This window comes from Capsicum annuum, chromosome 3, assembly GCF_002878395.1.
Source record: "Capsicum annuum cultivar UCD-10X-F1 chromosome 3, UCD10Xv1.1, whole genome shotgun sequence".
Classification (NCBI taxonomy): domain Eukaryota; kingdom Viridiplantae; phylum Streptophyta; class Magnoliopsida; order Solanales; family Solanaceae; genus Capsicum; species Capsicum annuum.
Genome location: NC_061113.1, coordinates 56,528,663 through 56,555,895, shown reverse-complemented (window position 1 = coordinate 56,555,895; position 27,233 = coordinate 56,528,663). Strand labels below are relative to the sequence as shown.

At 32.1% G+C, this 27,233-nt stretch overlaps 1 protein-coding gene across 1 annotated transcript; it reads right to left on the bottom strand.

Annotated features, from left to right (window-relative positions):
- Window positions 1–35: 35 nt before the first annotated feature.
- Window positions 36–24,527, bottom strand: LOC124896657. Its single transcript, XM_047408300.1, has 3 exons — window positions 23,985–24,527; window positions 153–274; window positions 36–63 (listed from the first exon to the last, which is right to left on the bottom strand). The coding sequence occupies exons 1-3, from the start codon at window positions 24,525–24,527 to the stop codon at window positions 36–38; spliced, it is 693 nt and encodes a 230-aa protein (XP_047264256.1).
- Between the last annotated feature and the right edge of the window lie 2,706 nt (window positions 24,528–27,233).

Genomic DNA, 27,233 nt, shown 5'->3' with positions numbered 1-27,233 from the left:
CCGTTGAAGTTTCGACTAATGCATTTTCTCACAGCTTATCCAACTTTAGCATTCGGCCTGAACCTACAACACAAGATCAAACAGTAATTTCATAGAGCATAATAATATAGTAATGAAAAAATGAATAATATTATTATATTTAGAAATCTTACCCTATCGCAAATGGAATGAGATAAATCCTCCCATAATCATCTCTATCCCCTGGCTGAGGATCAAGTAATGCTGAATGCACTGGTGTGGGTGGATCTGAAGTACCAGATGGAGTGCCTCCAAGCTAAAGATCCAACAACCTAATAGATCCAGCAGAATCACTATGTGTAGCTGCGTGACTTCTATAGGAGGTTATCGATGATGACACATATCCGAATGTGCCAGCGGTCGTCTGATAGTACTATGGTGGCTGTGGCACAGTGATGAGATCAGATTGGGTCAATGTAAACCCATGAAGTAGCCTCACACGTGTAGGAGTGGGAATCAAATATTAGGATGACCTAGAATACGAGGGTCATGCTGTTGTGTCAGCAAATCAACCCTCAGATATATGAATACCTGTCGATCGTCTATAAGTTGTCTTTTATTTTTGGGTTTTGTAAGATTAACTTTTTCCTTACCTTTGTCACCTCTGCTTGACATCTAAATTATATAAAGTTAACAAGTAGTTAGTTCCTACAAAATGAATATATAAGAAAACATTCCTAATAACTAATTTCAAGTTACTAATTCACATTTCAAATTGCTCCAACAAAATGAGATAGACAAGAATATTTTTATTACTATATAAATTATGGAACAGTGAAAACAACAATCTTAAACAGTATATTACTTATCAATCTTAAACGAGAAACATAAAGGTAAATATATAGTACAAAGCATAAAGACATCAATACATAATAAATAGAACATACACAACTAATCCTCCTTTTCTGAGGACTCTCCACTAAACCATTCACCCTATTCAAAAGTTTCCTCATCTCCTACCCACTCAGCCTCTTCTTGCGCAATATTAACTTCTTCAAATATATTTTTGGGTGATTTAAATTATCCACTAAGTCAACGTCCACTAGCTGGTGATCAATCTGCATTTCATTTTGATATGCAGTCTCTAACATATTCTCAACTTCCTCCCATTCCATAGGCTTTGTTTTGATTACTGCCAACCAATCAGACTTGTCACTACATAATGGATAAGGAGCATAATACACTTGTTTAGCATTTTGCGCTAGAACAAATGGATCGTAAATAGAATAGACCTATTGTGCTTTACTTCAATGATGTTATGCTCCTTATGTACTATTATGCCTCTTGTGCTTGGATCAAATCACTTATATCGAAAGCGGATAATTTTTTTAATTTGGAAACCAGCATACTCCAATTTTAAGATCTTGTGTATGATGCCAAAGTAATCAACATCATCATCACCCTTAACCCAAACACCACAATTGCTTGTTTTCCTTGTTCTGGAGTGTTGTTCGGTGAAAAATTTGAACTCATTTACTGTGTAATGGGACATTGCATGAGCTTCAACTGGACCCAAAGAAATATCTCTTAAGAGTTGATCGTATGCGGCTGCATTTGGTGAGTAATGTACCTAAAAATATTATACATATATATATTATATATATGTTAGTTGAGGAATGTGTAAATGTTTAAAATTTGTAGAAATATTAATACACCTATGAACCTCATATGTAAACCATGTTGCAAAGGATGCGTACACCTGATTTTTGTGGAATTGAGTCTTAAATAAACTGAAGATCCAACATGCGAAACACAATTAGTTTCTTTAAGAGAATGAGTAAACAAATAAGATATGTTAAAATTTTAACCTCCTTACTTCAGAAAGGGCTCAACTTCTGAGCAATTCAGCAAGACATACAAAGTTGCTTCTTTGCATTTCGTGGGAGTGAACCGATGAAGTATAGTCTTTTTAGTCTTAAAATTAGATTGATTAAAAATTGATATCGGTTGCAAATAAGGCTCATTCACATCGTCCTGATGACGATTCAGCCGATTTCTTAAACAAGCAACTTCATCACGAAAGTCGTATAAATAAAATTGAGACATTTTTCTTGCATGATATTCCTCAACTATAGATTCTTCCACCCTATGTTTATTTTTGGGACCCCTTTTCAATTTTCCAATTGCCTTGCACAATCCTAAGATTAGATGTTTTCTATATTTAAAAAAGATATGTATGAATTTAAATATGTTGCAATTGCTTACCGTTCGATTGAATACATCCACCTAGTTTGAACTGGACCACCTAGCCGAGCTTCGTGCATAAGGTGAATAGGAAGATGTTCCGTCACATCAAAGAACGCTGGTAAAAAAATCTTCTCCAGCTTGTTGGTGATAACAACAATATTACTTTCCATTCGCGCCAGATTTTCTTCTTTTAGTGTAGTGGAAAATAAGTCTTTACAGAACAAACTAATCTCTGCTATTGGTTTCCATATGTTTTTAGGTAAACCAATAAAAGCAATTAGAAGTAATTGTTCTATGAAAATATGACAATCATGGTTTTTCATTCCATGCAATATTCCTAGTGTCATATCAACCCTCTTTCCTAAATTTGAGGCATATCCATTGGGCATCTTTAAACTTTGGACCCACTCACATATTTGACGTTTTTGGTCCAACTTGAATGTAAAACTAGCCTTGGGTTTAATAACATTGCCATTGGGCCTCTTCTGTAAGTGTAATTCATTGCGTTTGCAATATTCTGGTAAAGTTAAGTCTGGCCTTAGGATTATCCTTTGTTTTGCTGGTGACATCCATAATTGTGTTAAACAGGTTGTCAAAGTAGTTCTTCTCAGTATGCATGACATCAACATTATTTCTAAGTAAATTATCTGGCCAATATTCTAACTCCCAAAATATACTCTGACAAAATATACTCTGCTTAGTCCAGCTATGCGAAACACCACATCCATCAAGCCTGTACAATGGTTCTTCGCTGGCCTTAGGCAAATCTTGAACTATCTCCCAGATGTCATGACCAGACAGCCTTGGAGGTGGACCATCACATTCCCTTCTATTCCTTCTGAATGCATTCTTGAGTCTCCTAAATTCATAATCAGGTGGCAAGAAACAACGATGACAATCAAACTATGAATTTTTCCTGCCATGTCTCAATGTAAAAGACTTTTGTTTTTTCCATGCAGTATCGACTAGCCAGCTTTCCAGCTGTCATCCACCCAGACAACATTCCATAAGCGGGAAAATCATTAACAGTCCATATTAGAAATGCACGCAGATTGAAATTGTGTTTAAGAGAGATGTCCTAAGTTTCAACACCCTCATTCCATAAAATTTGAAGTTCATCAATCAAAGGTTGCAAGTAGACATCTATTCCGCTTTTTAGATTACCTAGGCCAGGAACAACACAATTCAAAAATATATAGAGACTAGTTATCAACATTTCAGGAGGAAGATTATAAGGTGTGATAAATACAGGCCAACATGAATATAGCGGCGCAGCACCAACTGAAAAAAGAAGAGAACCTATCCGCACATAATCCCAAATGAATGTTTAGTGGATCAGCTGCAAAATCTGGATAAGTTGCATCAAAATGCTTCCAAGCCTCTCCATCAGATGGATGACACATAATACCAGTGGGCCTTCTATTTTCAGTGTGTCGTCTCATATGAGGAGCTGAGATGTTTGAAGCATACACCCTCTTCAACCTTGGTATTAGAGGTAAATTATGCATCGCCTTAATAGCAATTTAATTTCTACTAGAACCACGCTTATATCGAGGATACTGACAAAACTTACAGGACTCTAGGTTAACATCTTCCTTAAAGTAAAACATGCATCCATTTTCACAACAATCAATTCTAACCGAGGAGAGACCTAACTTTGACACCAATTTTTTTGCCTTATAGAAAGAATCAGGAACCTCCAAGCCAGGGTCAACTAACTCTTTAATTAGGTCTATCATTGAGTCCATTCCTCCTTCAACAATATCCATTCCTCCTTCAATAATATTTCAGTCAGATTTAATACTTAATAATCTAATAGCAACAGACAAACGAAAGTGCGAGCACCCATCAAACAAATGATGACTAGCAGCATATAATTGTTCATAGAATTTACCTGCTTCGCTATTAGAAACATCTTTGACATTTTCCCCAAAGTCGCCCCTGTGTTGCATCCCAAAAGCATCTTGCACCATTTCTGTCATCCTAGTATCTTGATATTCATTATGCACGTAGACCTACTACTTTCTTCAACAACAAAGTTATTTTAAACAACATCACCATGAATACCACGCAATCTTAAAAAGTCCTCGTGAAACCCCTTTCTATAAAGATGTTCATTTACAACTTCTTCACTCACAAGATTTATACTATCACATCTAACACAAGGACAACGAATAGCCTCAACACATGTCAAAATATCAAGTGTCTTAGCATGTCCAATAAATCTTTTGACACCTTTAACAAATTCCTCCCTAATACCCATTATGCTATCATTTTCCCGTTGATATATCCATCTATAATCAAGTTCTATCTACACAATCAATCAGATTCAACAAATTAGATCAAGTTACAAAAATTCAATCAAGTCACCTTAACCATTTTCAACCAACTAAGTCATCTACCAAAGCACATTCAAAACAAAAGTTCTCCTTTAAAGTCCCTACACTTAACCATTTTTAAGAAACTAAGTCACCTACCAAACCACATTCAAAACAAAAAAAATCCCTTTAAAGTCCCTACATTTAACCATTTTTAAACAACTAAGTCACCTATAAAACCACATTCAAAACAAAAGTTCTCCTTTAAAGTCCCTACACTTAACCATTTTCAAGAAACTAAGTCACCTACCAAACCACATTTAAAACAAGAAAATCCCCTTTAAAGTCTCTACACTTAATCATTTTCAAGCAACTAAGTCTCCAAATTAAACAAATCACATTCAAAACAAGCAACAACAAGGCCAACAAGATGTTAACAACAATACTAGTTAATCGAACAAGGCCACACACGGCTTTACTAGACTTCAATATGAACAATAACAAGAAGATAACAACAATGCTAGTGAATCAAAAAAGGCCACTGATACGCCCAAATTACACCTCTCTTACGAGAGAGTAAGTGGTCGTTGTCAAATATATAACCCAACTAGGTTGGGGTTAAATCCCACAGGGAATATGCTGCTAATTAAGTTGTATGCAGATTAGTTGACTTTTAATCATTCGTTTTCATAAAATAAATAGGGGGATTTGATTTAGTTCACAAATTAATGGTTTCAGTTTAACAAGAAGAAATAGGTGTAGTAGTATTCAAATTCAGAGAAATAGCAAGCTAGGGTTATGTCCCCTTGTAGTTTTTAATACTTTTTAACTATGGGCTTTACGAATTCATACATTCATCGTGCTTATAGAGAAGCGTATTGTATTTAATTACATAATCCTAGTGTTTCTCAACCATCAAAGACTAATTAACTTTAGTTCTTTTGAATCAAAAGCATTTACCAAAAACAATACGAAATCTCCAAGTTGTTACTCCTGCTGAGGCATTAACTTATGAAATAGGGGTTGGTAATCCTATTTTCTTGTCACTACTCTCTTTTCCAAACATCAACCTTTGTTTTGAACAAGTTACATTTTAAGGCATATCCTCTATGTTTGCAACCATGAAAATTCAAGATAAGCGAAGAGAGTATGATATAAACAAATCAATGCATAATGAATTCAAAAACCAAAGTGATAAATTGTATGCTACAAGGCTTCCATAACCCTAACTAATAAACTTAGCTACTCATGAATAAAATGAAAATCACAATAGAAATATTCATCATACCAAAAACTAAAAGATGATCTTGGTGTGCGAATTGTGAGAACAAGAGAAAAACATTTTTCTCTCTCTCCAAGCTAAGCCGCCACTCTCCCTCTTCAAAAACTAATACAGAATAATGAATAATGAATAATGAATAAAAATTCAGCATTAAGTCTTTAAATAATCTCTTCTCTCATAATTGCCTTCTAAGTTCCTGAACTAATTATAAATGGTAAATTAGTCTTAGACATAGTTTTTAGGCGCCACATTTGGTCCAGACTGCTACTCTCTCTTGTGTCATATTCCATCCGCATTCGATAATCCTATTATGTCTTCATCTACCTTACTAATACCTGAAATCATACTAATCACATTGGTTAGCTCAATTACATAGAAGTAGAGTAAAAACTCAAGAAACTAGGAATTTTGTTCTCTAAACTTAGCTAAAATATAGATAAATTATGGTGCTTAGGCATATAAATACACCCAAGATCACCACCCCACACTTACATCTTTGTTCGTCCTCAAACAACATATCCATTCATACATACCATTTAAGTAAACAAATCATATAAATTACCCAACCTTCATCAACCATGTGCCCTCACAACAAGAAAATTACCCATAATCACTCATAATTATACAATTTCTAACTAAATGGGTACAATAATCAAGTTGCGCTCACTCTCACAAAGAATTCTCAAATTACAACTGATGACCATATGCTTGCCCTTAGTGTAATACCCCAATGATATCAAAATGCTAAGATTAGGGTTAAATAGGTCTTTTACGGGTTGTAATGCAGGATAAAGGATAGGTAGGAACTATTTTGGCCAGAAATAGTGACTATCTTTCCTAAGCGCTTTAATATACTACATTATGCAACTAAGACCAATCTCTAACAACCAATTTCCACTTCTACTATCTTCACAGATTTGCTTTTCAGCCCAACTCGTTAAGCTCAATTAATAACACTATAGTGGGAGTATGCAACCCTTTCAAATATTTTTTTACACCTTTTTCACGTTACGCACCCCTATACTAACCACCCTCAACTTAATCGATTTACCTTAGTTGAGGTGCACAATGTCCCAGAAAGACCATGGCCAAAATAGGTTCATTGTAATATGTTCGGGATAAAATTTAGAACTTTTTTTAACAATTTTCGCTACTCCCAACCACATCAATTTCACACGCCAGTAACTAGACTTTGGGACATCAATTTCACCTTTTTTCTCTTATTGTCAAACTCCTAACTCAAATTGATTTTACATTAAAGCGCTTAGGAGCTTTTGGATTAAATTACGGTCTATTAAAGAACAATAAGGCTACATATAAGGCTAACAAAATAACAAGCTAAAGACTTAACGGGGCTAGCTAAGATAATGTACAAAGGTCGGTCAAAAGAAGGTATGAACAATGGCTATCAAAGAAATGCCTAAATCATCTCCTAAACTCACAATCTTTATTTCGCTTTGCACACACACCAGGCAAGTTCTAGCATCAGTTGCAATACGGAATATACAACAGTCTTACACACTCATGGCACATGGTCAGTTCAATTAGGATCATTATATATTCTCGACCCAACAATTACATGAATTCAAATAAAACCAACAATCATAACAAGAGTCTAAGTGTTTCAAACGTAATGATCCATCACATACTTATGTTATAAAGTCATGTAATCCAGAAGAACAGTTACATGTAATTAAATGACTAATTTTCTCTTAAGACAGTCATCATCCATCCATCATCGAGAAAAGCACCTAATTATGACTAAATAACTAACAAAATGAACAAAATAACTAATCCTATCCAGAAGTATACTAAGGAGAAGGTCCTATTTTCTTAAAAAGCAAGTAGCAAAGTAATAAGCCACCCCCCATTTAAGCTCCCCACTGCAAATAACAAGATAAAGAACCTAGCTAGTGGTACTTCTCATCCACATTAGGAGTCATGCCACCTGCATTGAGATCATCATCAGAGCCATTTTTCCTGTGTTCATTATATCATCCACGTTAGCCACACATAATGAAACTAACTAAAATTAAGATGAAGGTGGTGAAGTCACCACCCAATACTTAATTTGTTAGTATAAACCAATTAAGTGTTATTATCAAGTACTCAGACTTCATCGACATACACTTTGGTATGGTGCACCTACATTATTCGAAATACAATTCGCTCACTTCAATTCCCCCAATTCTATTTCAATGAAGCATTTTTTAAACAAAATCATGCTCTACACTTTCAGCCATACCAAAATATACAAAACACCATCACTTTCACAACATCGCCATGGCAAGAATTTAAGTCGTAATCCTTAAGAAATCAATTAACTATAACATAGAGTCACAATAACAAGGATTAAGAAAGTAAAACGTATCTTGAAGATGGAAGATTAACGAAGGACAAAGAGAATGGTGAGAGCTCAATATTGTACGGCTTAAGGGGAAATAAGGATGAATTTGGGAATTTAAGGTGTGAATTCTATTTAAAGAATGAAAATATGGGTTGGGCTGACCCAAGTTAAAGTTGGATATTAAGCTAACATTGGAGAGGTGTGCGGCGCACAAATTATTGTACAACATTAAGTATGCATCGCATTAGGCATCGCACACTTTAGACAGTGAGCATATATGTTATGGTGTGCAACGCACATGTTATCGCACAAATGAAGGCATGTGAAGCACAAGTTTTCGCATAAGTTGCATTGTGCGGTGCACATGGTATTGCACAGTTGAGACAGTGAGCATGCGCGAAGTATTGGGCGGCGCACAAGTATCGCACACTTTGAGGTATGAGGAGCACATGTTATTGCATAACTTAAGGTGTGCGGCGCACATCATGCCACCCATTTTTGCCTATGCGAAGCAATGTGTTTAGGAAAACTTATGAAGCATGTTTAGGCGACGTTTTTACCATGGTGTATGCAAACTTGGACGTCATGCACCCCATTCTTCGTATAAAGCCTTGAGAAAGATCCCTACACTACCATCACAGACCTCATTAAAATTCAGAAAATAAAGTCGCACCGCAAAACTTTTTGGGTAGGATTAACATAATTCGGGGCATGACTCGAACACGAATCATACTTGACCCTTGCACATTTGACCACTCCAACTTATCTGTAATGTTCCCATCACTCCTAAACTTACCACCGTTGACATGGCTCAATTCCAAACTAAATTTGGGAGTAATCACCTTCTTAGTACTTCATGCACCTATACTTAATCAAAAACAACAAAAATGATTAGAAGGATGGGTTGCCTCCCACCAAGAGCCGTAGTTTCGGTCGTGGCTTGACTCTTATTTTTGCATCTTTGTTTAACATGATAAAATGAAAATAAAATCATGAGTTGCCTCCTATGTAGCGCCTGATTTAATGTCGCGGCACGACTTAATTATCTTGACTACTCAGACTTTATCAAGATACATCGATGATACCATTTGTACCTCATTTGTTGGATCAAGATAATGCTTTATTCCTAGTCCAACCACTTTGAAGTCACTCACATCCTTGCTTGCAAGTTCAACCAAACCAGCTATGGTCTCTACAGTAGACCTATCCTTAATAGGTATATCTCGATTGTCTTCATAGAATATATCAACAATCGAGAAGACACTTATCTCCTTTTATTGTTTCATAGACCAGTATACTTCAAAACTAACTTCTTTCTTGTTGAGCCTAAATTTTAGCTTATTTAGATCTACGTCAACTAACATTCTCCCAGTTGCTAAGAGTGGCCTACCCAAAATTATGGGTAATTCAAAGTCCACTTCGCAATCAAGAATTACAAAGTTGGCAGGAAATATAAAATCCTCAACTTTTACAAGTACATCCTGTAGAATCCCAATCGGCCTTTTACCAATCTATTCGCCATTAGAAGCCTCATATTGGTAGACGTAGGATCTTTCAAACCTAGTTTCTTGAAAACCTCCAATGGAATAAGATTTATACTTGCCCCAAGATCACAAAGGGCCTTTTCAAACTTTAGCAATCCAATCGTACATGGAACAGTAAATGCTTCCGAATCAGCTTTATTCTGGACAATAGATCTTGTAGAAATAGCACTACAATAATTAAGATTGTTTAACGTTTCATAGCTCACAGTCCTTTTCTTTGTCAATAGGTCCTTCATAAACTTAGCATATCCAGGCATTTATTCCAGCGCTTCAACTAAGGGTACATTCACTGTCAACTGCTTCAACATAGCCATGAATTTGCTAAACTTTCCATCATCTTCTTTCTTCTTTAATCATTATAGAAATAGGGGTGGTGTCCTTGGGATTTCAGTTGGAGAAATTTTTACCTCCTTTCTTATGCCTTGCTCCACATCACTAATATGCTTTGGCTTAGGTGGTTGTTCCACTTCTACACTCTTCTTTTTTGAACTTCCCAACTCCACAGGTACCATTAAAGATTCATCAACTATCTCCCAATATATTTTAACTGCATCAGTGTGAGCGGATGATTCTAATGCAAGACTAGATAACATTTTACCGCTCCTAGTGGTAATGGCCATACACAATCTATTAGTCCTGGAATTTTGAACTGTATCACTTGGTAGAGTCCCATTCTGTCTTTGGTTAAATGTTGTGGATAATTAGCTCATCTGCTACTCCAATTGTTTAATAACAATTGAGTGTGAGTTTACTAGTTGACTCATGGAAGATATGTCACTCTTCATAGTAGTCACCCCAGAATTGGTCGCCTCAAATCCTTTAATTGTTTCTCCATCATATCCTCCATAGACATTTTTCCTTAACTGGTGGTAGCATTATCACAGCTTCCAGGAGGTACATACAGTCCACTCCTGTCACTTTTATTCTTCCAATCTCGTTGATTGTTCTAACCTTGGTTTCCTTGACCACCGATCTAAAAAACCCCTAGTTATGCAAATTGTTAGCCTCTTCCTCAGTGTTTGATTCAGCTCCCTTATCTTGGGACCCTACAGTTTTTACCTTTTTAATATTTCCTAAAAGCAAATGTCTTGTGAGCAGATCCATCTAGGTTTTCATGTGAGCCATATCCTGACACGCTCCTCTTTTCTCCTACACTGCTCTACTGATATTACACTAAACCTAGTATTGCTTGCTACCACAGAATCTCTGGTGTGCCAAGCTCTACTTGTCTTAGTCATCCTTTCTAATATGTCCGCAGCCTTAGTAAAGGTGAGCTCCATAAAATCTCCTCCTGCAGCATTATCCACTATTGGCTTTATAAGTGAGTTCAAAGCTTTGTAGAATATTTTCATCAAGTGTTCATCAGTCATCTTATGGTTTGGGCATTGAGTCAACTTTTTTTTAAATCTCGCCCAAGTCTCATGCAAAGCTTTATTAGCCAATTTTCTAAAGTTGCTGATCTCATCCCTCAACTGTAACATTCTGGAGGGTGGAAAGAACCTTTCTAGGAAAGCTCTTTTTAACTGGCTCCAGCTTTTTGTAGAATTAGGAGTCAGCTCATTCAACCACATAGTCGCCTCTCCAGACAGAGATGGTGGGAACAATCTTAAACGAATATCATTTTGTTCCACTCCAGGATTATCAAATGACTTATAAATACTAATAAAATTCACCAAATGTAGATTTGGATCATCACCAGGTAATCCACCAAAGAGTTCTTTCAGATTCAGTAGTTGGATCATAGTACTGGTGATGTTGAATTTCACCCCAGGAGCTAGTGGTGGTAGAATGATTTCCCCTGTAGATCCAGTTCCTTCTAAATCGTCCTCATCATTGTCAACATCAAACTATGCATCTTGGCGGTCTAGTCTTCCTCTGAATGGACGATTTTGATTTACAGGGGTAACTACCCCTGCTGCACGCCTCCTATTAACCGAGTCAATTAAATCATCATCTCCCAGGTACTCTTCATCTAGATTAGGTACTTGACCTGGGTTATCTACATTTTGTTGATTTAATTGAGCATTAGCCAAAGCGGCTAATCTTTCAGCTTTCTGTTGGTTAGTCATTCTTTCAATGAGATGAGGTTCAGGATTGAAAGGTAATAATGGTTCTCCTGAACTTCTGGTTCATGGCATAAACAACAATGAGCCTGTAATGAACAAAAACAACAAATAAACGTAAAATAAGGAAACTTGACTAATAGTCAATTAACACACATAAACTCAATCGACAACCGTATTCCTCGGTAATGGAGCCAAAATTTGATAAGCCCAAATTACACCTCTCTTACGAGAGAGTAAGCGATCATTGTCAAATATATAACCCAACTAGGTTGGGGTCGAATCTCACAGGGAATATGGTGCTAATAAAGTTGTATGCAGATTAGTTGATTTTTAATCGTTCGTTTTTGTAAAATAAATAGGGGGGATTTGATTTAGTTCACAAATTAATGGTTTCAGTTTAACAAGATGAAATAGGTGTAGTAGTATTCAAATTCAGATAAATAGTAAGCTAGGGTTATGTCTACCTTGTAGTTTTCAATACTTTTTAACTATGGGCTTTAAGAATTCATACATGGATCGTGCTTACAGAGAAACGTATTGTATTTAATAACATAATCCTAGTGTTTCTCAACCATCAAGGACTAATTCACTTTAGTTCTCTCGAATTAAAAGTGTTTACCAAAAAGAATACGAAATATCCAAGTAGTTAATCATGCTAAGGCATTAACTTATGAAAAGGGGTTGGTAATCCTATTTTCTTGTCACTACTCTCTTTTTCGAACATCAACCTTTCTTTCGAACAAGTTGCGTTTTAAGGCATATCCTCTATGTTTGCAACCACGAGAATTCAAGATAAGCGAAGATAGTATAATATAAATAAATCAATACATAATGAATTCAAAACCCAAAGTGATAGATTGTATGCTACAAGGCTTCCATAATCCTAACTAATAAACTTAGCTACTCACAAATAAAATGAAAAGCACAATAGAAATATTCATCATACCAAAAACTAGAAGATGATCTTGGTGTGAGAATTGTGAGAACAAGAGAAAAACGTTTTTTTCTCTCTCCAAGCTAAGCCACCACTCTCCCTCTTCAAAAACTAATACAGAATAATAAATAATGAATAAAAATTCAGCATTAAGTCTTTTAATAATCTCTTCTCTCATAATTGCCTTCTAAGTCTCTGAACTAATTGTAAATAACAAATTAGTCTTGGACATAATTTTTAGGCGCCACATTTGGTCCAAACTGCTACTCTCTCTTATGTCTATGCTATCCAAATTCCAAAATCCCATTATGTCTTCATTTACCTCATTAATACCTGAAATCATACTAATCATATCGGTTAGCTCAATTACATAGAAGTAGAGTAAAAACTCAAGAAACTAGGAATTTTGTTCTCTAAACTTAGCTAAAACATGGATAAATTATGGTGCTTAGGCGTATAAATACACCCAAGATCAGCCACACATGGCTTCACTAGACTTCAATATGAACAATAACAAGAAGATAACAACTTACCTTTGCTTGGCCTAAATTAAAGTGAAAGATAAGCGGTCACCGGAAAAAATAGCAAAGCAATTCTTGTACCAGATTCGAAATCTGTCAAATAGTAAAATTGTTACAAAGAATAATCTTTCGCTTAAATTATTGCAACAATTTAGTAAAGGACTAGGAATAAGATTTCCCCAAAAAAAAAATTAAACAATTAATGAGTAAAATGGAGAAATAAGTGTCAAGACTAACCAAAATTTAGGTAATTCAAAAACAAATTAATGTAAGAACAAGCCTAAAATTAGCTAATTCAATCTCAAATTTCTAAAATTAGCTAAAATCTAGCTAAATAAAACAAATATCCAAACCCTAGAACTCAAACCACAACCAATTGACGAAATTAACACTAAGATATTTGTATGTAGACCTTTAACATTTCTAGATATTAAAAATGAGTTTGTGGATACTAAAGTAAGCTAAATTTAGTTAATGAGTTGTAGTTAATTGTTACCTTGCCCAAAATTAAAAGTTAAGATAGAATAGTACTTTGAAAATTTGATTACACCCACAAAGAATCCAAGAAGTTGAGTAAGAACAATGGAGATTGGAGAAAGAACAATGGAAATGAGGAATTTGGGTGTGTTTTCGTGTTCTTGCTGTTGTAGGATGGGTGAAAATGAGGGTTTTGGGTGTGTTTTTGTGTTATAATTGTTTATTACGGGTCGGGTTGGGTTAGTCAAAAACTTTTTTTTAATATTATGAAAACCGACCACATGTGGTCGGTTTTCATAATATTTTAAAAAATATATTTTTGAAATCAAAACTTTAAAAAATTACAATTAATAAATTAATAAATTAATAAATAAAAAAAATAAGTTAATAAATTAAAATTATTTTTTAACAAATTAAAATTTTAATAAATTCTATAATATCTATAACAGCATTCAATTAATTTAATACAATTCGTATATATATAAATATACAGTACATACACTGTGTATGGGACCGAGACAACATCTAATTAATTTAATACAATTCATGTATATATAAATCAGATAAGTAGTTATTTTATCAACACATTAATACGAGTAGTATATTTCCTCAACTGTATAATAATATCAATGAATTTTGCAAATTACTATAATTTTTTGGTTAATTAGCTTTTAAATAAAATATTATATATATATATATACCTCGTAATACTACTCTTACGTTATTACAACTTCAACAACATATGCGTGTCTACATTGACCCAAAATAGTATATCTACTTCCTCAATAGTATGATATATATCAATGTATCATTCAAACTATTTTGATATATATATTCAGTTATCTAACTTTCGATTACTACATACATCACTACACGAGATATACGTATATATATATATATATATATATATATTCAATTGTCTTTCAAGTTTCACATATGTACTATAAACATCACATACACGATTATACTACCCCATAATAATATACAACATATTTCACAAATACTCAGATGAATTATAGATTACATTATCTTATGTCATTAATATACCTTCACTGTATAATATGTATACACTATATATATATATATATATATATATATATATATATATATTATATGTTTATATATACATACATACATATACACACTATCGACTATATCAAATTCTAATTAAATACGTACTTTATATATCATATATGTACATAGGTATATTATCCAATAATATAATGCGATGTATTTATGTATATGAACTCTTTAATGCGTATATATATCACATCCACAAGTATATTACCTTATAATAGAACACGTTCATTATATTCTGATGAATTATCGGTTATATATTACATTATTATGACTAAAATAGTAACATAATAACATTATCTCAACGGTATGATATATATATATATACACATATTCATTATACAAAGATTATGCATATTTAACGTCATTTAACATACATACGAAGGAAAATATATTTATTTTATATATTGAAACTTAAGTAAAAGATAAAGATTATGTTTAACCAGAGGCGGACCTACCTTGGCAGTAGAGGGTGCACGTGCACCCGTTAGCCTCGAGAAAAACTCTGTATATATAGTTTGAATATCTGTATATATATCAGGATGTTATGTTAAATATATGTTGTGCACCCCCGAAAACAATTGACTTGATTAGCAAGATGGTTGATTATCAATTAAAGTCTTTTTTTATTGTGTGATGACTCGGGTTCGAAGTCCAACAACAATATTTTTTTATTGTTCCTTTTTCCTAATACACTATCTATTTGTTGTTTTCTGTTTGGAATTTAAGTGCAAACACACACACACACACACATATACCTATCAATTGATTAAAAAAATTTCCTACTTAGTGATCATTTATTTTACATTTTTTCTTTTTTCTTTTGTGTATTGTGGACATTGTTAACGTATTTTTTATTTTATTTTATTTCAAAATACAAGCTCCCTTCCAACTTTAAAATGTAGATATTCTCATCCCCATCTTGTACTGTAAATATTTATTTCTTTTATCTTTTAATCATTGACTTATTTTTTATTTAAAAAATTAGTAATTTAAAGTTTGAGATAGGCTTAAACTAAACATTTTCCGTACAACCATCTAGCAAACAAATCTCTCGAATTTCATATTTTTTAAAAACTTTTTATTATTATTTAAAATATAAAAGTGCATTGAATTTAAGTATGATGGATAACATACTTTTTCATATTAAATCCAATTAATGATATTCAATAATATTAAAAGTTTGCTTATAAAATACTATAATTAATAAGTTTTAAAAGAACGACATGTCAAACTTTGATACTATTAATTATTATGCTAAATATAAAGGAGCACCCGTCAAGTTCAAATCCTGGATTCGACTCTGTGTTTAACGTAATTTGTTTATTTTACTTGATATATTTTTAAGTGTAATTTTTTTAAAAAATTTAACAATGATTGATTTTTATTATTATTTTACTGATTATTAACTACGTGTGATCAATGTAATTTCAAAAAATTATATATATATTTCATTATATATATAATTATTTTTAATGAAACTAATAGTATATATATTTGATTACATATATATAATTATTGATTAAATATAAAGATTATGTTTAACGTAATTGTTTTTAAATTATTTTTTTATTTTAATTAAAAACCGACCACAAGTGGTCAATTTTTTTAAAAGTATTTTCATTTTTTTAAAAGTAAAAATCGACCACTAGTGGTTGGTTTTTTTAAAAGTATTTTTTTAAAATTAAAACCGACCACTAGTGGTCTGTTTTAAAAAATATTTTTTTTTTAAAAAAAAAACAAGTGTTTGTGGTTAGTTTTTTTATTATTTTTTTATAAAATAAAATATAATTAATATAAAAATTATTGAAATAATTATTTTATTTTTTTTAAAATATAAAAGCAACCACTTGTGGTCGCTTTTTTTTTTAAAGATTTAAAAAAAAATAAAAAATCGACCATTTGTGGTTTGTTTTTTCCGACCACAATGTGTGGTTGATTTTTTATGGTTTTTTTATTTTATTTTTTTTAGTAGTGATAAAAAGTAAAATTGAACATGAGTTGTAGTGTAATATTCTTTAATATAATCCTCTCATATAGTATGACCCATCTCCTCGCATTGAGCTTGCATTTCTTAGTTAGATAACCAAGAAGATGAACCACAGTATTATTAGTAATTATATCTTCATATTCATGTACCATAAATATTTCATCACTTCTTTAATTCACTATGAAAAATTGTATTTTTAATGAATGAATTAGGGAAAATTATATTTTTTTAACGAATGAATTTGTTAGTGGTAATAGACATTGATTTTAAGTAATAAGTGATAAATTTTATGTTAGTGAGAATAATAGTTATATGAGATATAAACAATTTAAAGAATAATAATATGAACTATAACTTTTATTTATATATAAATAAATAATTGTTGGATACAAATGATGGGGTGCTTTTTAATACAATATAAACATGATCAAGCTTTGTAAAAAATTTGAGATGATCAAACGTTAATTTTAGGGTATCTTTCAGAAATAGCGACATTCTGCTATAATACCCTCCTTCCATAGCTACATTTTATATAATTATCATTTATAATCTTTGTATTCATTTTCAGTCGTTTATTCATTTTTACTCAGTGGACTGTATTCATAAAAAACATAAATACACTACATATTTAGTCTCGTAAAAAATACTACCATTATTTTTTTATTTTTTAGATTTTTTTCTTTTTCGTGTTTTCTCTTTTTTTCTTCTTCTTTTTTCTATTTTTTCCTATTTTTATTTTTTTTGTTCTTTATTTTCTCTCTCTTTAATCTCTAAATTCTATTTCTCTTTCTTCTTTTCTTTTCTTCTTTGATTTTTTTTTTGTTTTCTTACTTATACTTATTTTCATTATCATTTTTTTGTATTTTCTAAAAATATGACTAGTCGAGCACAAGTTATGGATGATAACGTAAATACCACAATTATTTATCGTATTTGTAGTCACACCGCAATTTACATTTTTGTATTCATTGATACAATTGTATTTGTATTTTAAAGTTCACATTTGTATTTATATTTTATAGTTCGTATTTGTATTTGTATTTTATAGTTAGCACTTGTATTTGTATTTGTTAGTTTGTACGATCATTTATATTTTAAATAATTCACACTTATATTTTTAAAAATTGTTTTGTATTTGTATTTTATAATTGACTGCATATTATATTAGATTATATTTATATTATGGTTTATTGTGTTTGTATATTTAGATTATATTTGGATTATACTTGTATTTGTATTCTATTTTCATCGATACCTTTTTATTTTTAAAGAACTATTTTGTATTTGTATTTGTAAGTTGATTACATATTGTATTTAGCTGTGACTATATACAATTTATCATTTGTATTTGTATAAAAAAAAGTAAATGCATTAATTATATTTTCTGGATTCCAAAAATATATAAATATGTAATGTATCATTTGATACAAATGTATCGTTTTGTATTTGTATATCAAAATAATTATTCATATTTGTAAATAAATAAATATCACTTGATACAAATAAAATTACAAACAAATGAAACAAATGATTTTACAAATACAAATACAATATGTATTTGCATAAAAATTTAAATTGTATTTATTTGTATCAATAAATACAACTCGTATCAATAAATACAAACAAGTATTCCTAGAAAGAAAATCAATCGTTCCTTTTCAATAATTAAAAAATACAAATGATAGTTTGCACTTGTATTTGTATGTTATAGTTCGTATTTATATTTGTATTTTATAGTTCGCACTTATATTTGTATAATATAGTTCGCATTTTGTATTTGTATTTTATAGTTTGCACTTGTATTTGTATGTTATAATTCGCATTTGTATTTATATTTTATAGTTTGTATTTGTATTTATATATTATTTCGCACAAATGAAAAGAATGAAAAAAAAAAGGAGAATAAATTAGAGCAAAAGAAGGAGGATAATAGAAAATAAAGAAACAATACACAAAAAAAAAAAAAAAAAAAAGAAAAAAAAAAAAAAAAAAAAAAAAAGAAAAAGAAAAAAAAAGAGAATAATAGAAAATAGAAGAAGAAAGAATATACATGAGAGACTATAAATTATAATTAGGAATAATTAATAGATAAAAAAAAATTATAAATTATAATTAATTAAAATTTATCCTAAATAAAATAATTAGAAACCTATATCTGCTAAGATATGTAATTACCCTTAATTTTATGCCATGATTTTACATCACATATGTGAAATCACATATCCAAATCCCTCCAATATATTTGCAGGTTAAATGAACCTTAGAGCAAATAGTGACAAATCCTTGGGTGCACAGAGCTGGGACTGTCTGGTGCACTGAGCGATGAAGTGAAAAGTCAATGGGTTACTTAAATTCAGTAGTTATCAACTTTAATTTCCTTGGGCACTTAAATACAGCTTTTGTCGTGCCTTAATCAATCACGCATGCCAGCCAGCACTGGTGGCCTAAACCCTAATCGGATCATTTTTGGTTGGTGAGGTAGTCAATAATAATTTAAAATTTAAATAAAAAATAATTTAATTACACATATAGTACTAGATTCTTCAAATTTGAGAGTAATAACTCCGAATTGTTTATATCATAATTATAACTATTTTTGATCTCATAAGAATAACAACTTGGGATTGCTGAACACGAAAATAAATAAATAAAAATTACATTTCTCCCCCCAAAAAAATTTCACCCAAAAATTTTAAATAAAAGTAAAGGTTACTATTGATTGCAAAATTTATTCAATTTAAATGAAAAACATATTTTGTATTATACCCAGTATATTTTATTTTTCAACTAATGAATCAAACATCCATTAATGCAGATATACAATTTTATCATTTTTTAATTTCCATACATCCCCAGGGTTCATTGTTTTCAAAATCAAATTACTTTAGGATTATAATTCTCACCTTATAACCAAGATTACCTATCCCATATTTTGTATCAGTTAAATGACTTCATAGTTATATGATATAAAACTTCAAGCAAAATTATTTCACATCATAACTATAAAAACACTTAATAAATTTAATTTCAAATTTTATATTATTGAGATATATAACTCAGATAATCCTGCTGCAACCAAATGGTAATGCTTAGTAGCTGGAGGTGTAAAAAACAGCAATTCACCAACATGAGTGATGAGATGATGATTTTCGTCCTTAATTAGAGATCTCAAGTTCAATTCTATTGGAATCGCTTCCTAAAATGAGCCCTGTAATATGTAATTTGAATATATTCGGACTCGAATTCGGATATCGGAAAGCGGACGGACACCTACGGACCTATGGTACACCAAAAAACAAATGATAATTCAGGTAGAGGTAACTATGGATACAGACTGTAGGGTTTTCTTTGGATACCAAGAAAGAAGACAACGATCGCCACCCTGTACTCTCTACCGCCCTAATATTCTACTTTCGGCTAATTGCTTCCCGTTGCATGTTCAATCTGTACACCCTATAAATATTTACTCTTATAGCTATCTATTCTTTCTTTTCTTTTTCATCTCTTTAATTAATTTGCCTACACATTCGGCTTTAATTCACTGTTATCCTTTTGTCCTTGTCTCTTTTCTTCTTTATTTATCAAATCAAAGAGTAGATGCTTTTTAATTACCTCCCGGTTCTTCACTAGTATAAATATAAAATAAATGCTAACAACTAACACTCCCCACACTCTCTCTATATATACACTTTCAAGCATATCAATCACTAGTAGTACTCACTTTTATATTTGTTTCATTTTCTTCCTTAGATCCAGAGTGAAAGAATATTTGGAGGGAAGTTGATATCATGACATGCTTTTAATTTGCTCAAAAACGTCTAGATGGGAACAAGTGAAGCTGCCAGCATGATCTAAACTTGGCCACTTAAATATTACTAGTACAATATATGTATGGTTGGCTAAGGTTAGGTCATGCTCGGACAGCCTCACTTCTTCCTTTCTTGATGACTCCACGGATTCTGAAAAGGCACACTATTTGTTTGACCAACCTACAACGAAATCACAGTGTCAGGGTATGTAGCCTAACAATATATTCTTTTACTTTCCATGTACTTTATTCTGTTTCTTTCCATATATATATTAGTTGATTGTTTGTTTGGTTGGTATTGAGATTGGATTTAAATGGAGCGGTACGAGCAATGAAGATTTATATAGGTGAGCTCTACTCTATTGTGATTCCTAGCTTTATTCTTTTATTTGTTATTACAACTATGTATCTTTGTCCTTTTGGCTTGTTCTACATACAAGAAAAAGGTCGTCAAGGTGTTTTGAGTTTTCACCCTTGAATGATGAATCTCCGCCCTGCTTCTCATAAAAGAAAAAGAATGGGTGCAAAAAATGGCAAGAACACGTTGCAGCAGAGATGTGTTCATTACGAAAAAAATAGCAAGGACATAGTAGTAACTGAAATACCAATTTCTTCGCAATGTTTAAAAGATTTTAAAACTCAAAGAGATTGTTTGGTAGAGTGTATAAAAATAATACTGAATAAGATGTATTAATAACATTTAAATTATTAATGTAAGTATTAACAATGTTGGTATTAGTTATTCAGATATTATTTTTTATACAGTGTTTGTGATTTATTAAAAATAATATATATTTTTATAATTTTTATAAAAAGATGTTTATTTATCCAAATACTCTTCCTTGTACACTATCTTTTATTTTTTTATGTACTCACGCTTTCTCTGATTTTTTCTGCAACAATTAAAAAAAAAAAACGACAAAGTAAAGAAAGCTTTTTCGTTTTTATCCGAAAATGGAATTTGCGAATGTGATTTGGTGGAAAGAGGAAGGGAGAATTTTACATGCAAACTGCATACACCTTTAAGAATCAAAGGTAATGGGATAGAATAATTTGAAGATTTGGGGTGTCGATTGAGAGAATTTGGATGTCATTTGGAAGTTGTTGTGGTTCTTTGTTGTTCGTTGTCTTGATGTTATTTCTGAAAAATGAAAGGAGGGTAATAAGGATGAAATACTTTGAGGGACAATAATTTCATTTATCAAGTTAATGCATGTGTTTAAAAGTTTGGTATTATTAATATATTGAAAATGATGTGTATTACTAATTCACACTTCAATACATTAATTATACGTAGGCTAAAACATGTAACAAACAAGATAGTAGTAATACACATTAATTAATGTATGCATTATTTTATTCAATACAATCTATCAAATGAGCCCTAATAGTAAATGTAATCTAAAATTTAAGTTGATACTCTATCCGTATCTTGTCATTTTTGCTTGTCCATATCTAACTTAGCACAAACCTTAAAAAATATTCACACTTCAAAATTGCTTGTGACTTATTTTTTTAATTTATTATTTTTAAGCATAATAGTATTTGATCAATTAATAAAAATATTATTGTAAAATAATTAAGTTAATAATTATTTTTTAATGAATGTATTAAGTAAAAATGTAATAATTAAAAGTAAGAAAGGGACTAATATTTGATGTCTTGAGAGATGTATTGAGTAATGACTTTAATTTATAATTAGGGTAAAAGAAACACAAAATAATAAATTATCTTTTCTTAATTAATGAAAAAAGACAAGTAAAATAAAAAATTAAATTAAAAAATTTGGGACAAATAATTTGGAATGAATAGAGTAGTAAACAAATAAAAAATGGACATTTAAGGATCCTTAAATGACAACGAGACGTCTTTTTATCGCTTGACAAACTAATTGACCAGCCAAACAAGATTTCAGCGTTTCGAGATGCGAAGAGCTTGCACCAATATTCAATTATATCTTCTAATCTGTTGTAAAAGCTAGATTCACATCTAGTCAATAGCATTGTCGTTAAAATATTGAGATAGATTCTGAATTAGAATTGTTAATGGATACAATAATATATTTGGTGAAGTCTCACGTAGTGAGATCTAAAAAAGATAAAATGTATAAGAATTTTATCTTTATTTCAAAGATTAGATAGAGAGAATTTTTTGAAAAGATCCTCGACTCAATATAAAAATAATCTAGTGAAAAACCCTCAAACTATATAAAACAAGAAATAGTAACGTAAAAGAACAAGAAACTAAAAGAATAATCCAATGAATACTAGTAAGAACAATAAGACAGACTCAATAACGAATATTTTTATTATCCACAACTATCTCCCGCTCTTTTTGGAGCATTACATTGCAAAAGAAACTCACTTCTACCTCATTAGCCTACTCTCGACTACACAACTTCTATTTTCCAGTCTTTGATCCTATTCATTTGATCTATATATATAATTTTCTATCCAAACTCTATCCTACAGTTTACTCTATCCTGTATCCGATCAAAAGTTCTACTTTTGATCTCCTGTTGGATTGTCTTGATCACATTTGTGGGCCTTGAAACCATATTATTCCACAACGTTTGATCCCTTGCTTGTCATATGTGATATATTACTTCTGCTATTATTGCCCAGATGATGCTTTTGCTAATTTTACCTACTGCCTTCCTTTCCATTCTTTTCCATATATTCTACAATTCCTTATCATGCAAATTAATGCTAAGCCACTCCAAGATCCCTTCGAGGCATAGTCTTGAGAATTTACATTCAAACATTAAGTATTCTATTGATTCCGACTCTAGATCACACAGTAAACACTTATCACCTTGGCAGACTCCTATTTTTACCAACCTGCTTTTGAGCATCCTTTGATGCATTGCCAGCCAACTGATGAAGCTATGTTTTGGTATATTTCTGCTATTCCAGACGCCCCTCCACCAAGGCTATTCAGTAGCTGCCCTTGTCCTCCAGCAGTATTCGCTATGAATAGTGTATTTATCCCCTATTGTTAGCCAGTAATTCTGTATGTATCTACTCTAAAATTTTTCTCTAATTGGGCATATTTTTCTCCAATGCCAACAATAATCTTGAGGTGGTTGGTAATGCCACCAATTCAGCATCTTTATATATACATGATCCACCCATTTCACCCATAGGTTATCTGTTTTGGACACCACATTCCAGACATACTTTGCAATTGCAGCCTTATTCCACATAACACTATCAACTATGTTCATTCCTCCTTCTTTCTTAGCTTTGTATACCACATCCCATACTACTAAAGGGAATTTATTTGTGTGTACTGTTCCACTCCATATGAAATTTCTACAAACTGCTGTAATAATTTTTAACACTTTTTTTGGTAACAAGAAGATAGAAGACCAATATAAGTGTATGTGCATTAGTACTGAATTGACTAATTGTACCTGACCTGCATAGGATAGATTCCTGGTCCCCCATGTTTTGATTCGGCTGGTCATCTTGTCCAACAAAACTTCACAGTCCATTGATGAGAGCTTTATTGTTGATATTGGGACCCCTAAATATTTAAAAGGCAATGAACCAGTATTATAACCAGTTAACTCTTTTAGATTCTCAAGCACCTGCGAATTTATATTTACAAAGAAAATACTTGATTTGCTAGCATTTGTACACAATCCAGATGCAAATGAGAAAGTCTTCAATCCACGCAGCATAAGCACCACTGATTTAAATTCTCCTTTGCAGAATAGAAGCATATCATCTGCGAAGCAAAGATGGTTAAGTCTCAGACTTCTGCACTTGGTGTGGAATGCAAATCCCTCATGATCAGCCATCCAATCCATAATCCTTGAGAAATATTTCATACAAATCACAAAAATCAACGGGGATATTGGTTCCCCTTGCTGCAGCCCTCTTTTCCCTTTTATCTCTCCATATACTCCACCATTTAAAGCCAGGGCATACTTCGTAGTTGTAATGCACTCCATTAGGAGTTTGATGAACTTAAAAGAAAAATTCAAGCCATACAACATCTCTTGTACAAACTCCCATTCAGACGCATCGTATGCTTTTCTTAAATCAATTTTAATGAGGCAACTTTTTGTAGTGGCTTTCCTGTTATATAGCCTCACCAAGTCCTGACAGATAATTATATTCTGAACTATTATTCTTCCTGTTACAAAAGCATTCTGTGTGTCTGATATAATAGTAGGGAGCACCTTCTTCAGTTTATTACATAATACTTTTGATATCACCTTGTACAGAGTGTTACATCATGAGATTGGTCTGTAATCAACTACTGTTTCTGCATGATGTCCTTTAGGGATCAGTGTTATAACTGTATCATTTTATCCTTGCAGCATCTGCCCAGTTTCAAAGAATTCCTTGACCTCTGCCACTACATGTCTCCCTGCTATCTCCAAACTATCTTTGAAGATTTTTCTTCCAAATCCATCAGGCTCCGGGGTTTTATCACCTTTAATTGTTCCATAACGCTAATTTAATCTCCTCTATAATGACCTCTTGTACCAGCATTCTACATTGTACATCCGATACCACCGCTCTCCTTCTAATAATTCTGCTATCAGATGGCTGCCTCCCATTCAGTTTTGTACCTAGTATCTAAGTGTAATATTCAATGAATGCTCTACTTATCTCCTCCATGTTTGTTTTAACTTCCCCTTGATTGTTCTTCACAGCCAAAATTCTATTTTTATTCCTTCTGGCCTTTAAATATTTGTGGAACAGGGTAGTGATTTGGTCCTCCTCTTGTAGCCACTTTACTTTGCATTTTTGGTGCAGGTATTGATGTTTTTCTTTTTGCAGTTGTTCACATTGTTTAGCTAATTGCATCTCTTCATCAAATAATTTTGTACTTGGTGCTTGTTGGATTCTTGCTTGACAATTCAACAAGAGTTCCATTGCTTCGGCAACCTTGTTTTCAATATCACTAAATCTGTCCCTATTAAGCTTCTTGAGGACAAATTTTAGTCTATTCATTTTACCCACCACTTGAAACATTCTCCTTCCTGCTATTCTTTCATTCCAGCTACACTTTGTTTTTCATAGAAAGTTCGGTGCTAAGCTCCACATGTTAAAGTACCTGAATTGTCTTGTACTCGGCATATTGTGTTTTTCCTAATGAACTAGTATTAGGCAATGGTTATATAACCCTTCTTGAAGAAAGCAAGCTGTTGATGCTGGCAAGTCTGATACCCACTCATTGTTGACTAGCACCCTATCAATTTTACTGTAAACTCTAGCATCTCCTTGTTGTTTATTACTCCATGTATAAAAAGATCCTGTAGATCTGATATCTTGCAAGCCACATTGTACCACACACGATCTCAAGCCACATTGTCCCACACACCTTTTGAAATCACTTATTTCAGCCATTGTGACATCTCTCCCTATTCTTTCCTCCTTGTTCAGAAGACAATTGAAGTCGCCAAGCACCACCCATGGTCCACTCATTTGCCCACTAATAGCCATAATGTCAACCCACGAAGATCTCCTTAGAGCTTGGTCATTAAGGCCATATATCATGGTTACATGAAACCTTGTTCCAGCCGCTTTGTCCTCAACTAAACTATGAATAATTTGATCCGTTACACCTTTAATGGTCTCTATATACACCGCTGGATTCCACACCATCCATATCCTACCCCCTTTATGCATACTCAAATTAGTTGTAAACAACCAACCTGCACAAAGATTAAGAGAAGCTCTATGTGCTCGATTTCTCTTAATCTTTGTCTCTAGGAGACCAAACAAGCTCACTTTAAATTGATACAAAAACATCTGCATCTCCTCTGTTTGGTGAGCTTGTTTAGTCCCCTCACATTCCAACATCCAAAACTATCCGGGGGAGGTGTATTTCCTCCCCTTACATTCCCAGGGTCTTAACTGTTCACCATACTTCCCAAACCTGGTACTCTGCCTGCTTCTCCCACTGTAACCTCTAGCAATTTATTATATCTATTGGCTTCCATGATGCAATGTTCCATTTTAATTCTTATAGGATCTTGCAACAAATTCAAGTTAGTAGATACTCCATAGTAATTGGATTTATAATCAATTAATGTTAGTTATATATGTATATATATATATATATATATACATATATATAAATGTAAATAGAAATTAATAAACTTCATTACTAGAAGTGAAAAGGGTTTTTTCGGCTGCAAATCAATAAAAAAATTGTATTATAACAAATGATTTCCCCTATTCCCATCGAATTAAGTCACAAGAAAACGCATGGTGAATCTTCATTAAAAATTGAGAAGCTTTCTAATTCTTTTTTTCTTTGAAAACACTATCACCTTTTATTTTCTCACTAATTTAATTAAAATATCTATTATAATAGCCACACAATATTTTTCAATGAGATATTTCTTAGGAAAATAGTGAAACAGTCATTTTCTAATAGTGGTTACATGAACTCGTTAGTTACGAGTCACAACTTATTTAAACCACCTAGCTTACTACTAGTTCCACTAATTGAATTTAATTGTGTCATCTCATGGAACGCCATTGCAACACTTGTAAACCACGGGTGTCATATGAGAGGACCCGTGTACAGTAGTGTTCGCAAAGATACTAAAAAGGAATTTAACTACTATGATTTGGAATAGAAATGTTATAGTTGAACATGGAAACAAATATGTAGTTATTCAATGTGCACTTGGAAG

Bases quoted from the DNA above. Each gene is read 5' to 3' on its own strand.
- LOC124896657 (XM_047408300.1), bottom strand. From the start codon at position 24,527: ATGGAGTGCATTACAACTACGAAGTATGCCCTGGCTTTAAATGGTGGA. The intron at 275-23,984 runs GTACAATTAGTC...TTGGATCTTTAG, and splicing joins ATCTATCCTATGCAGGTCAG to CTTGGAGGCACTCCATCTGG. The intron at 64-152 runs GTAAGATTTCTA...CTTGTGTTGTAG, and splicing joins CTCATTCCATTTGCGATAGG to GTTCAGGCCGAATGCTAAAG.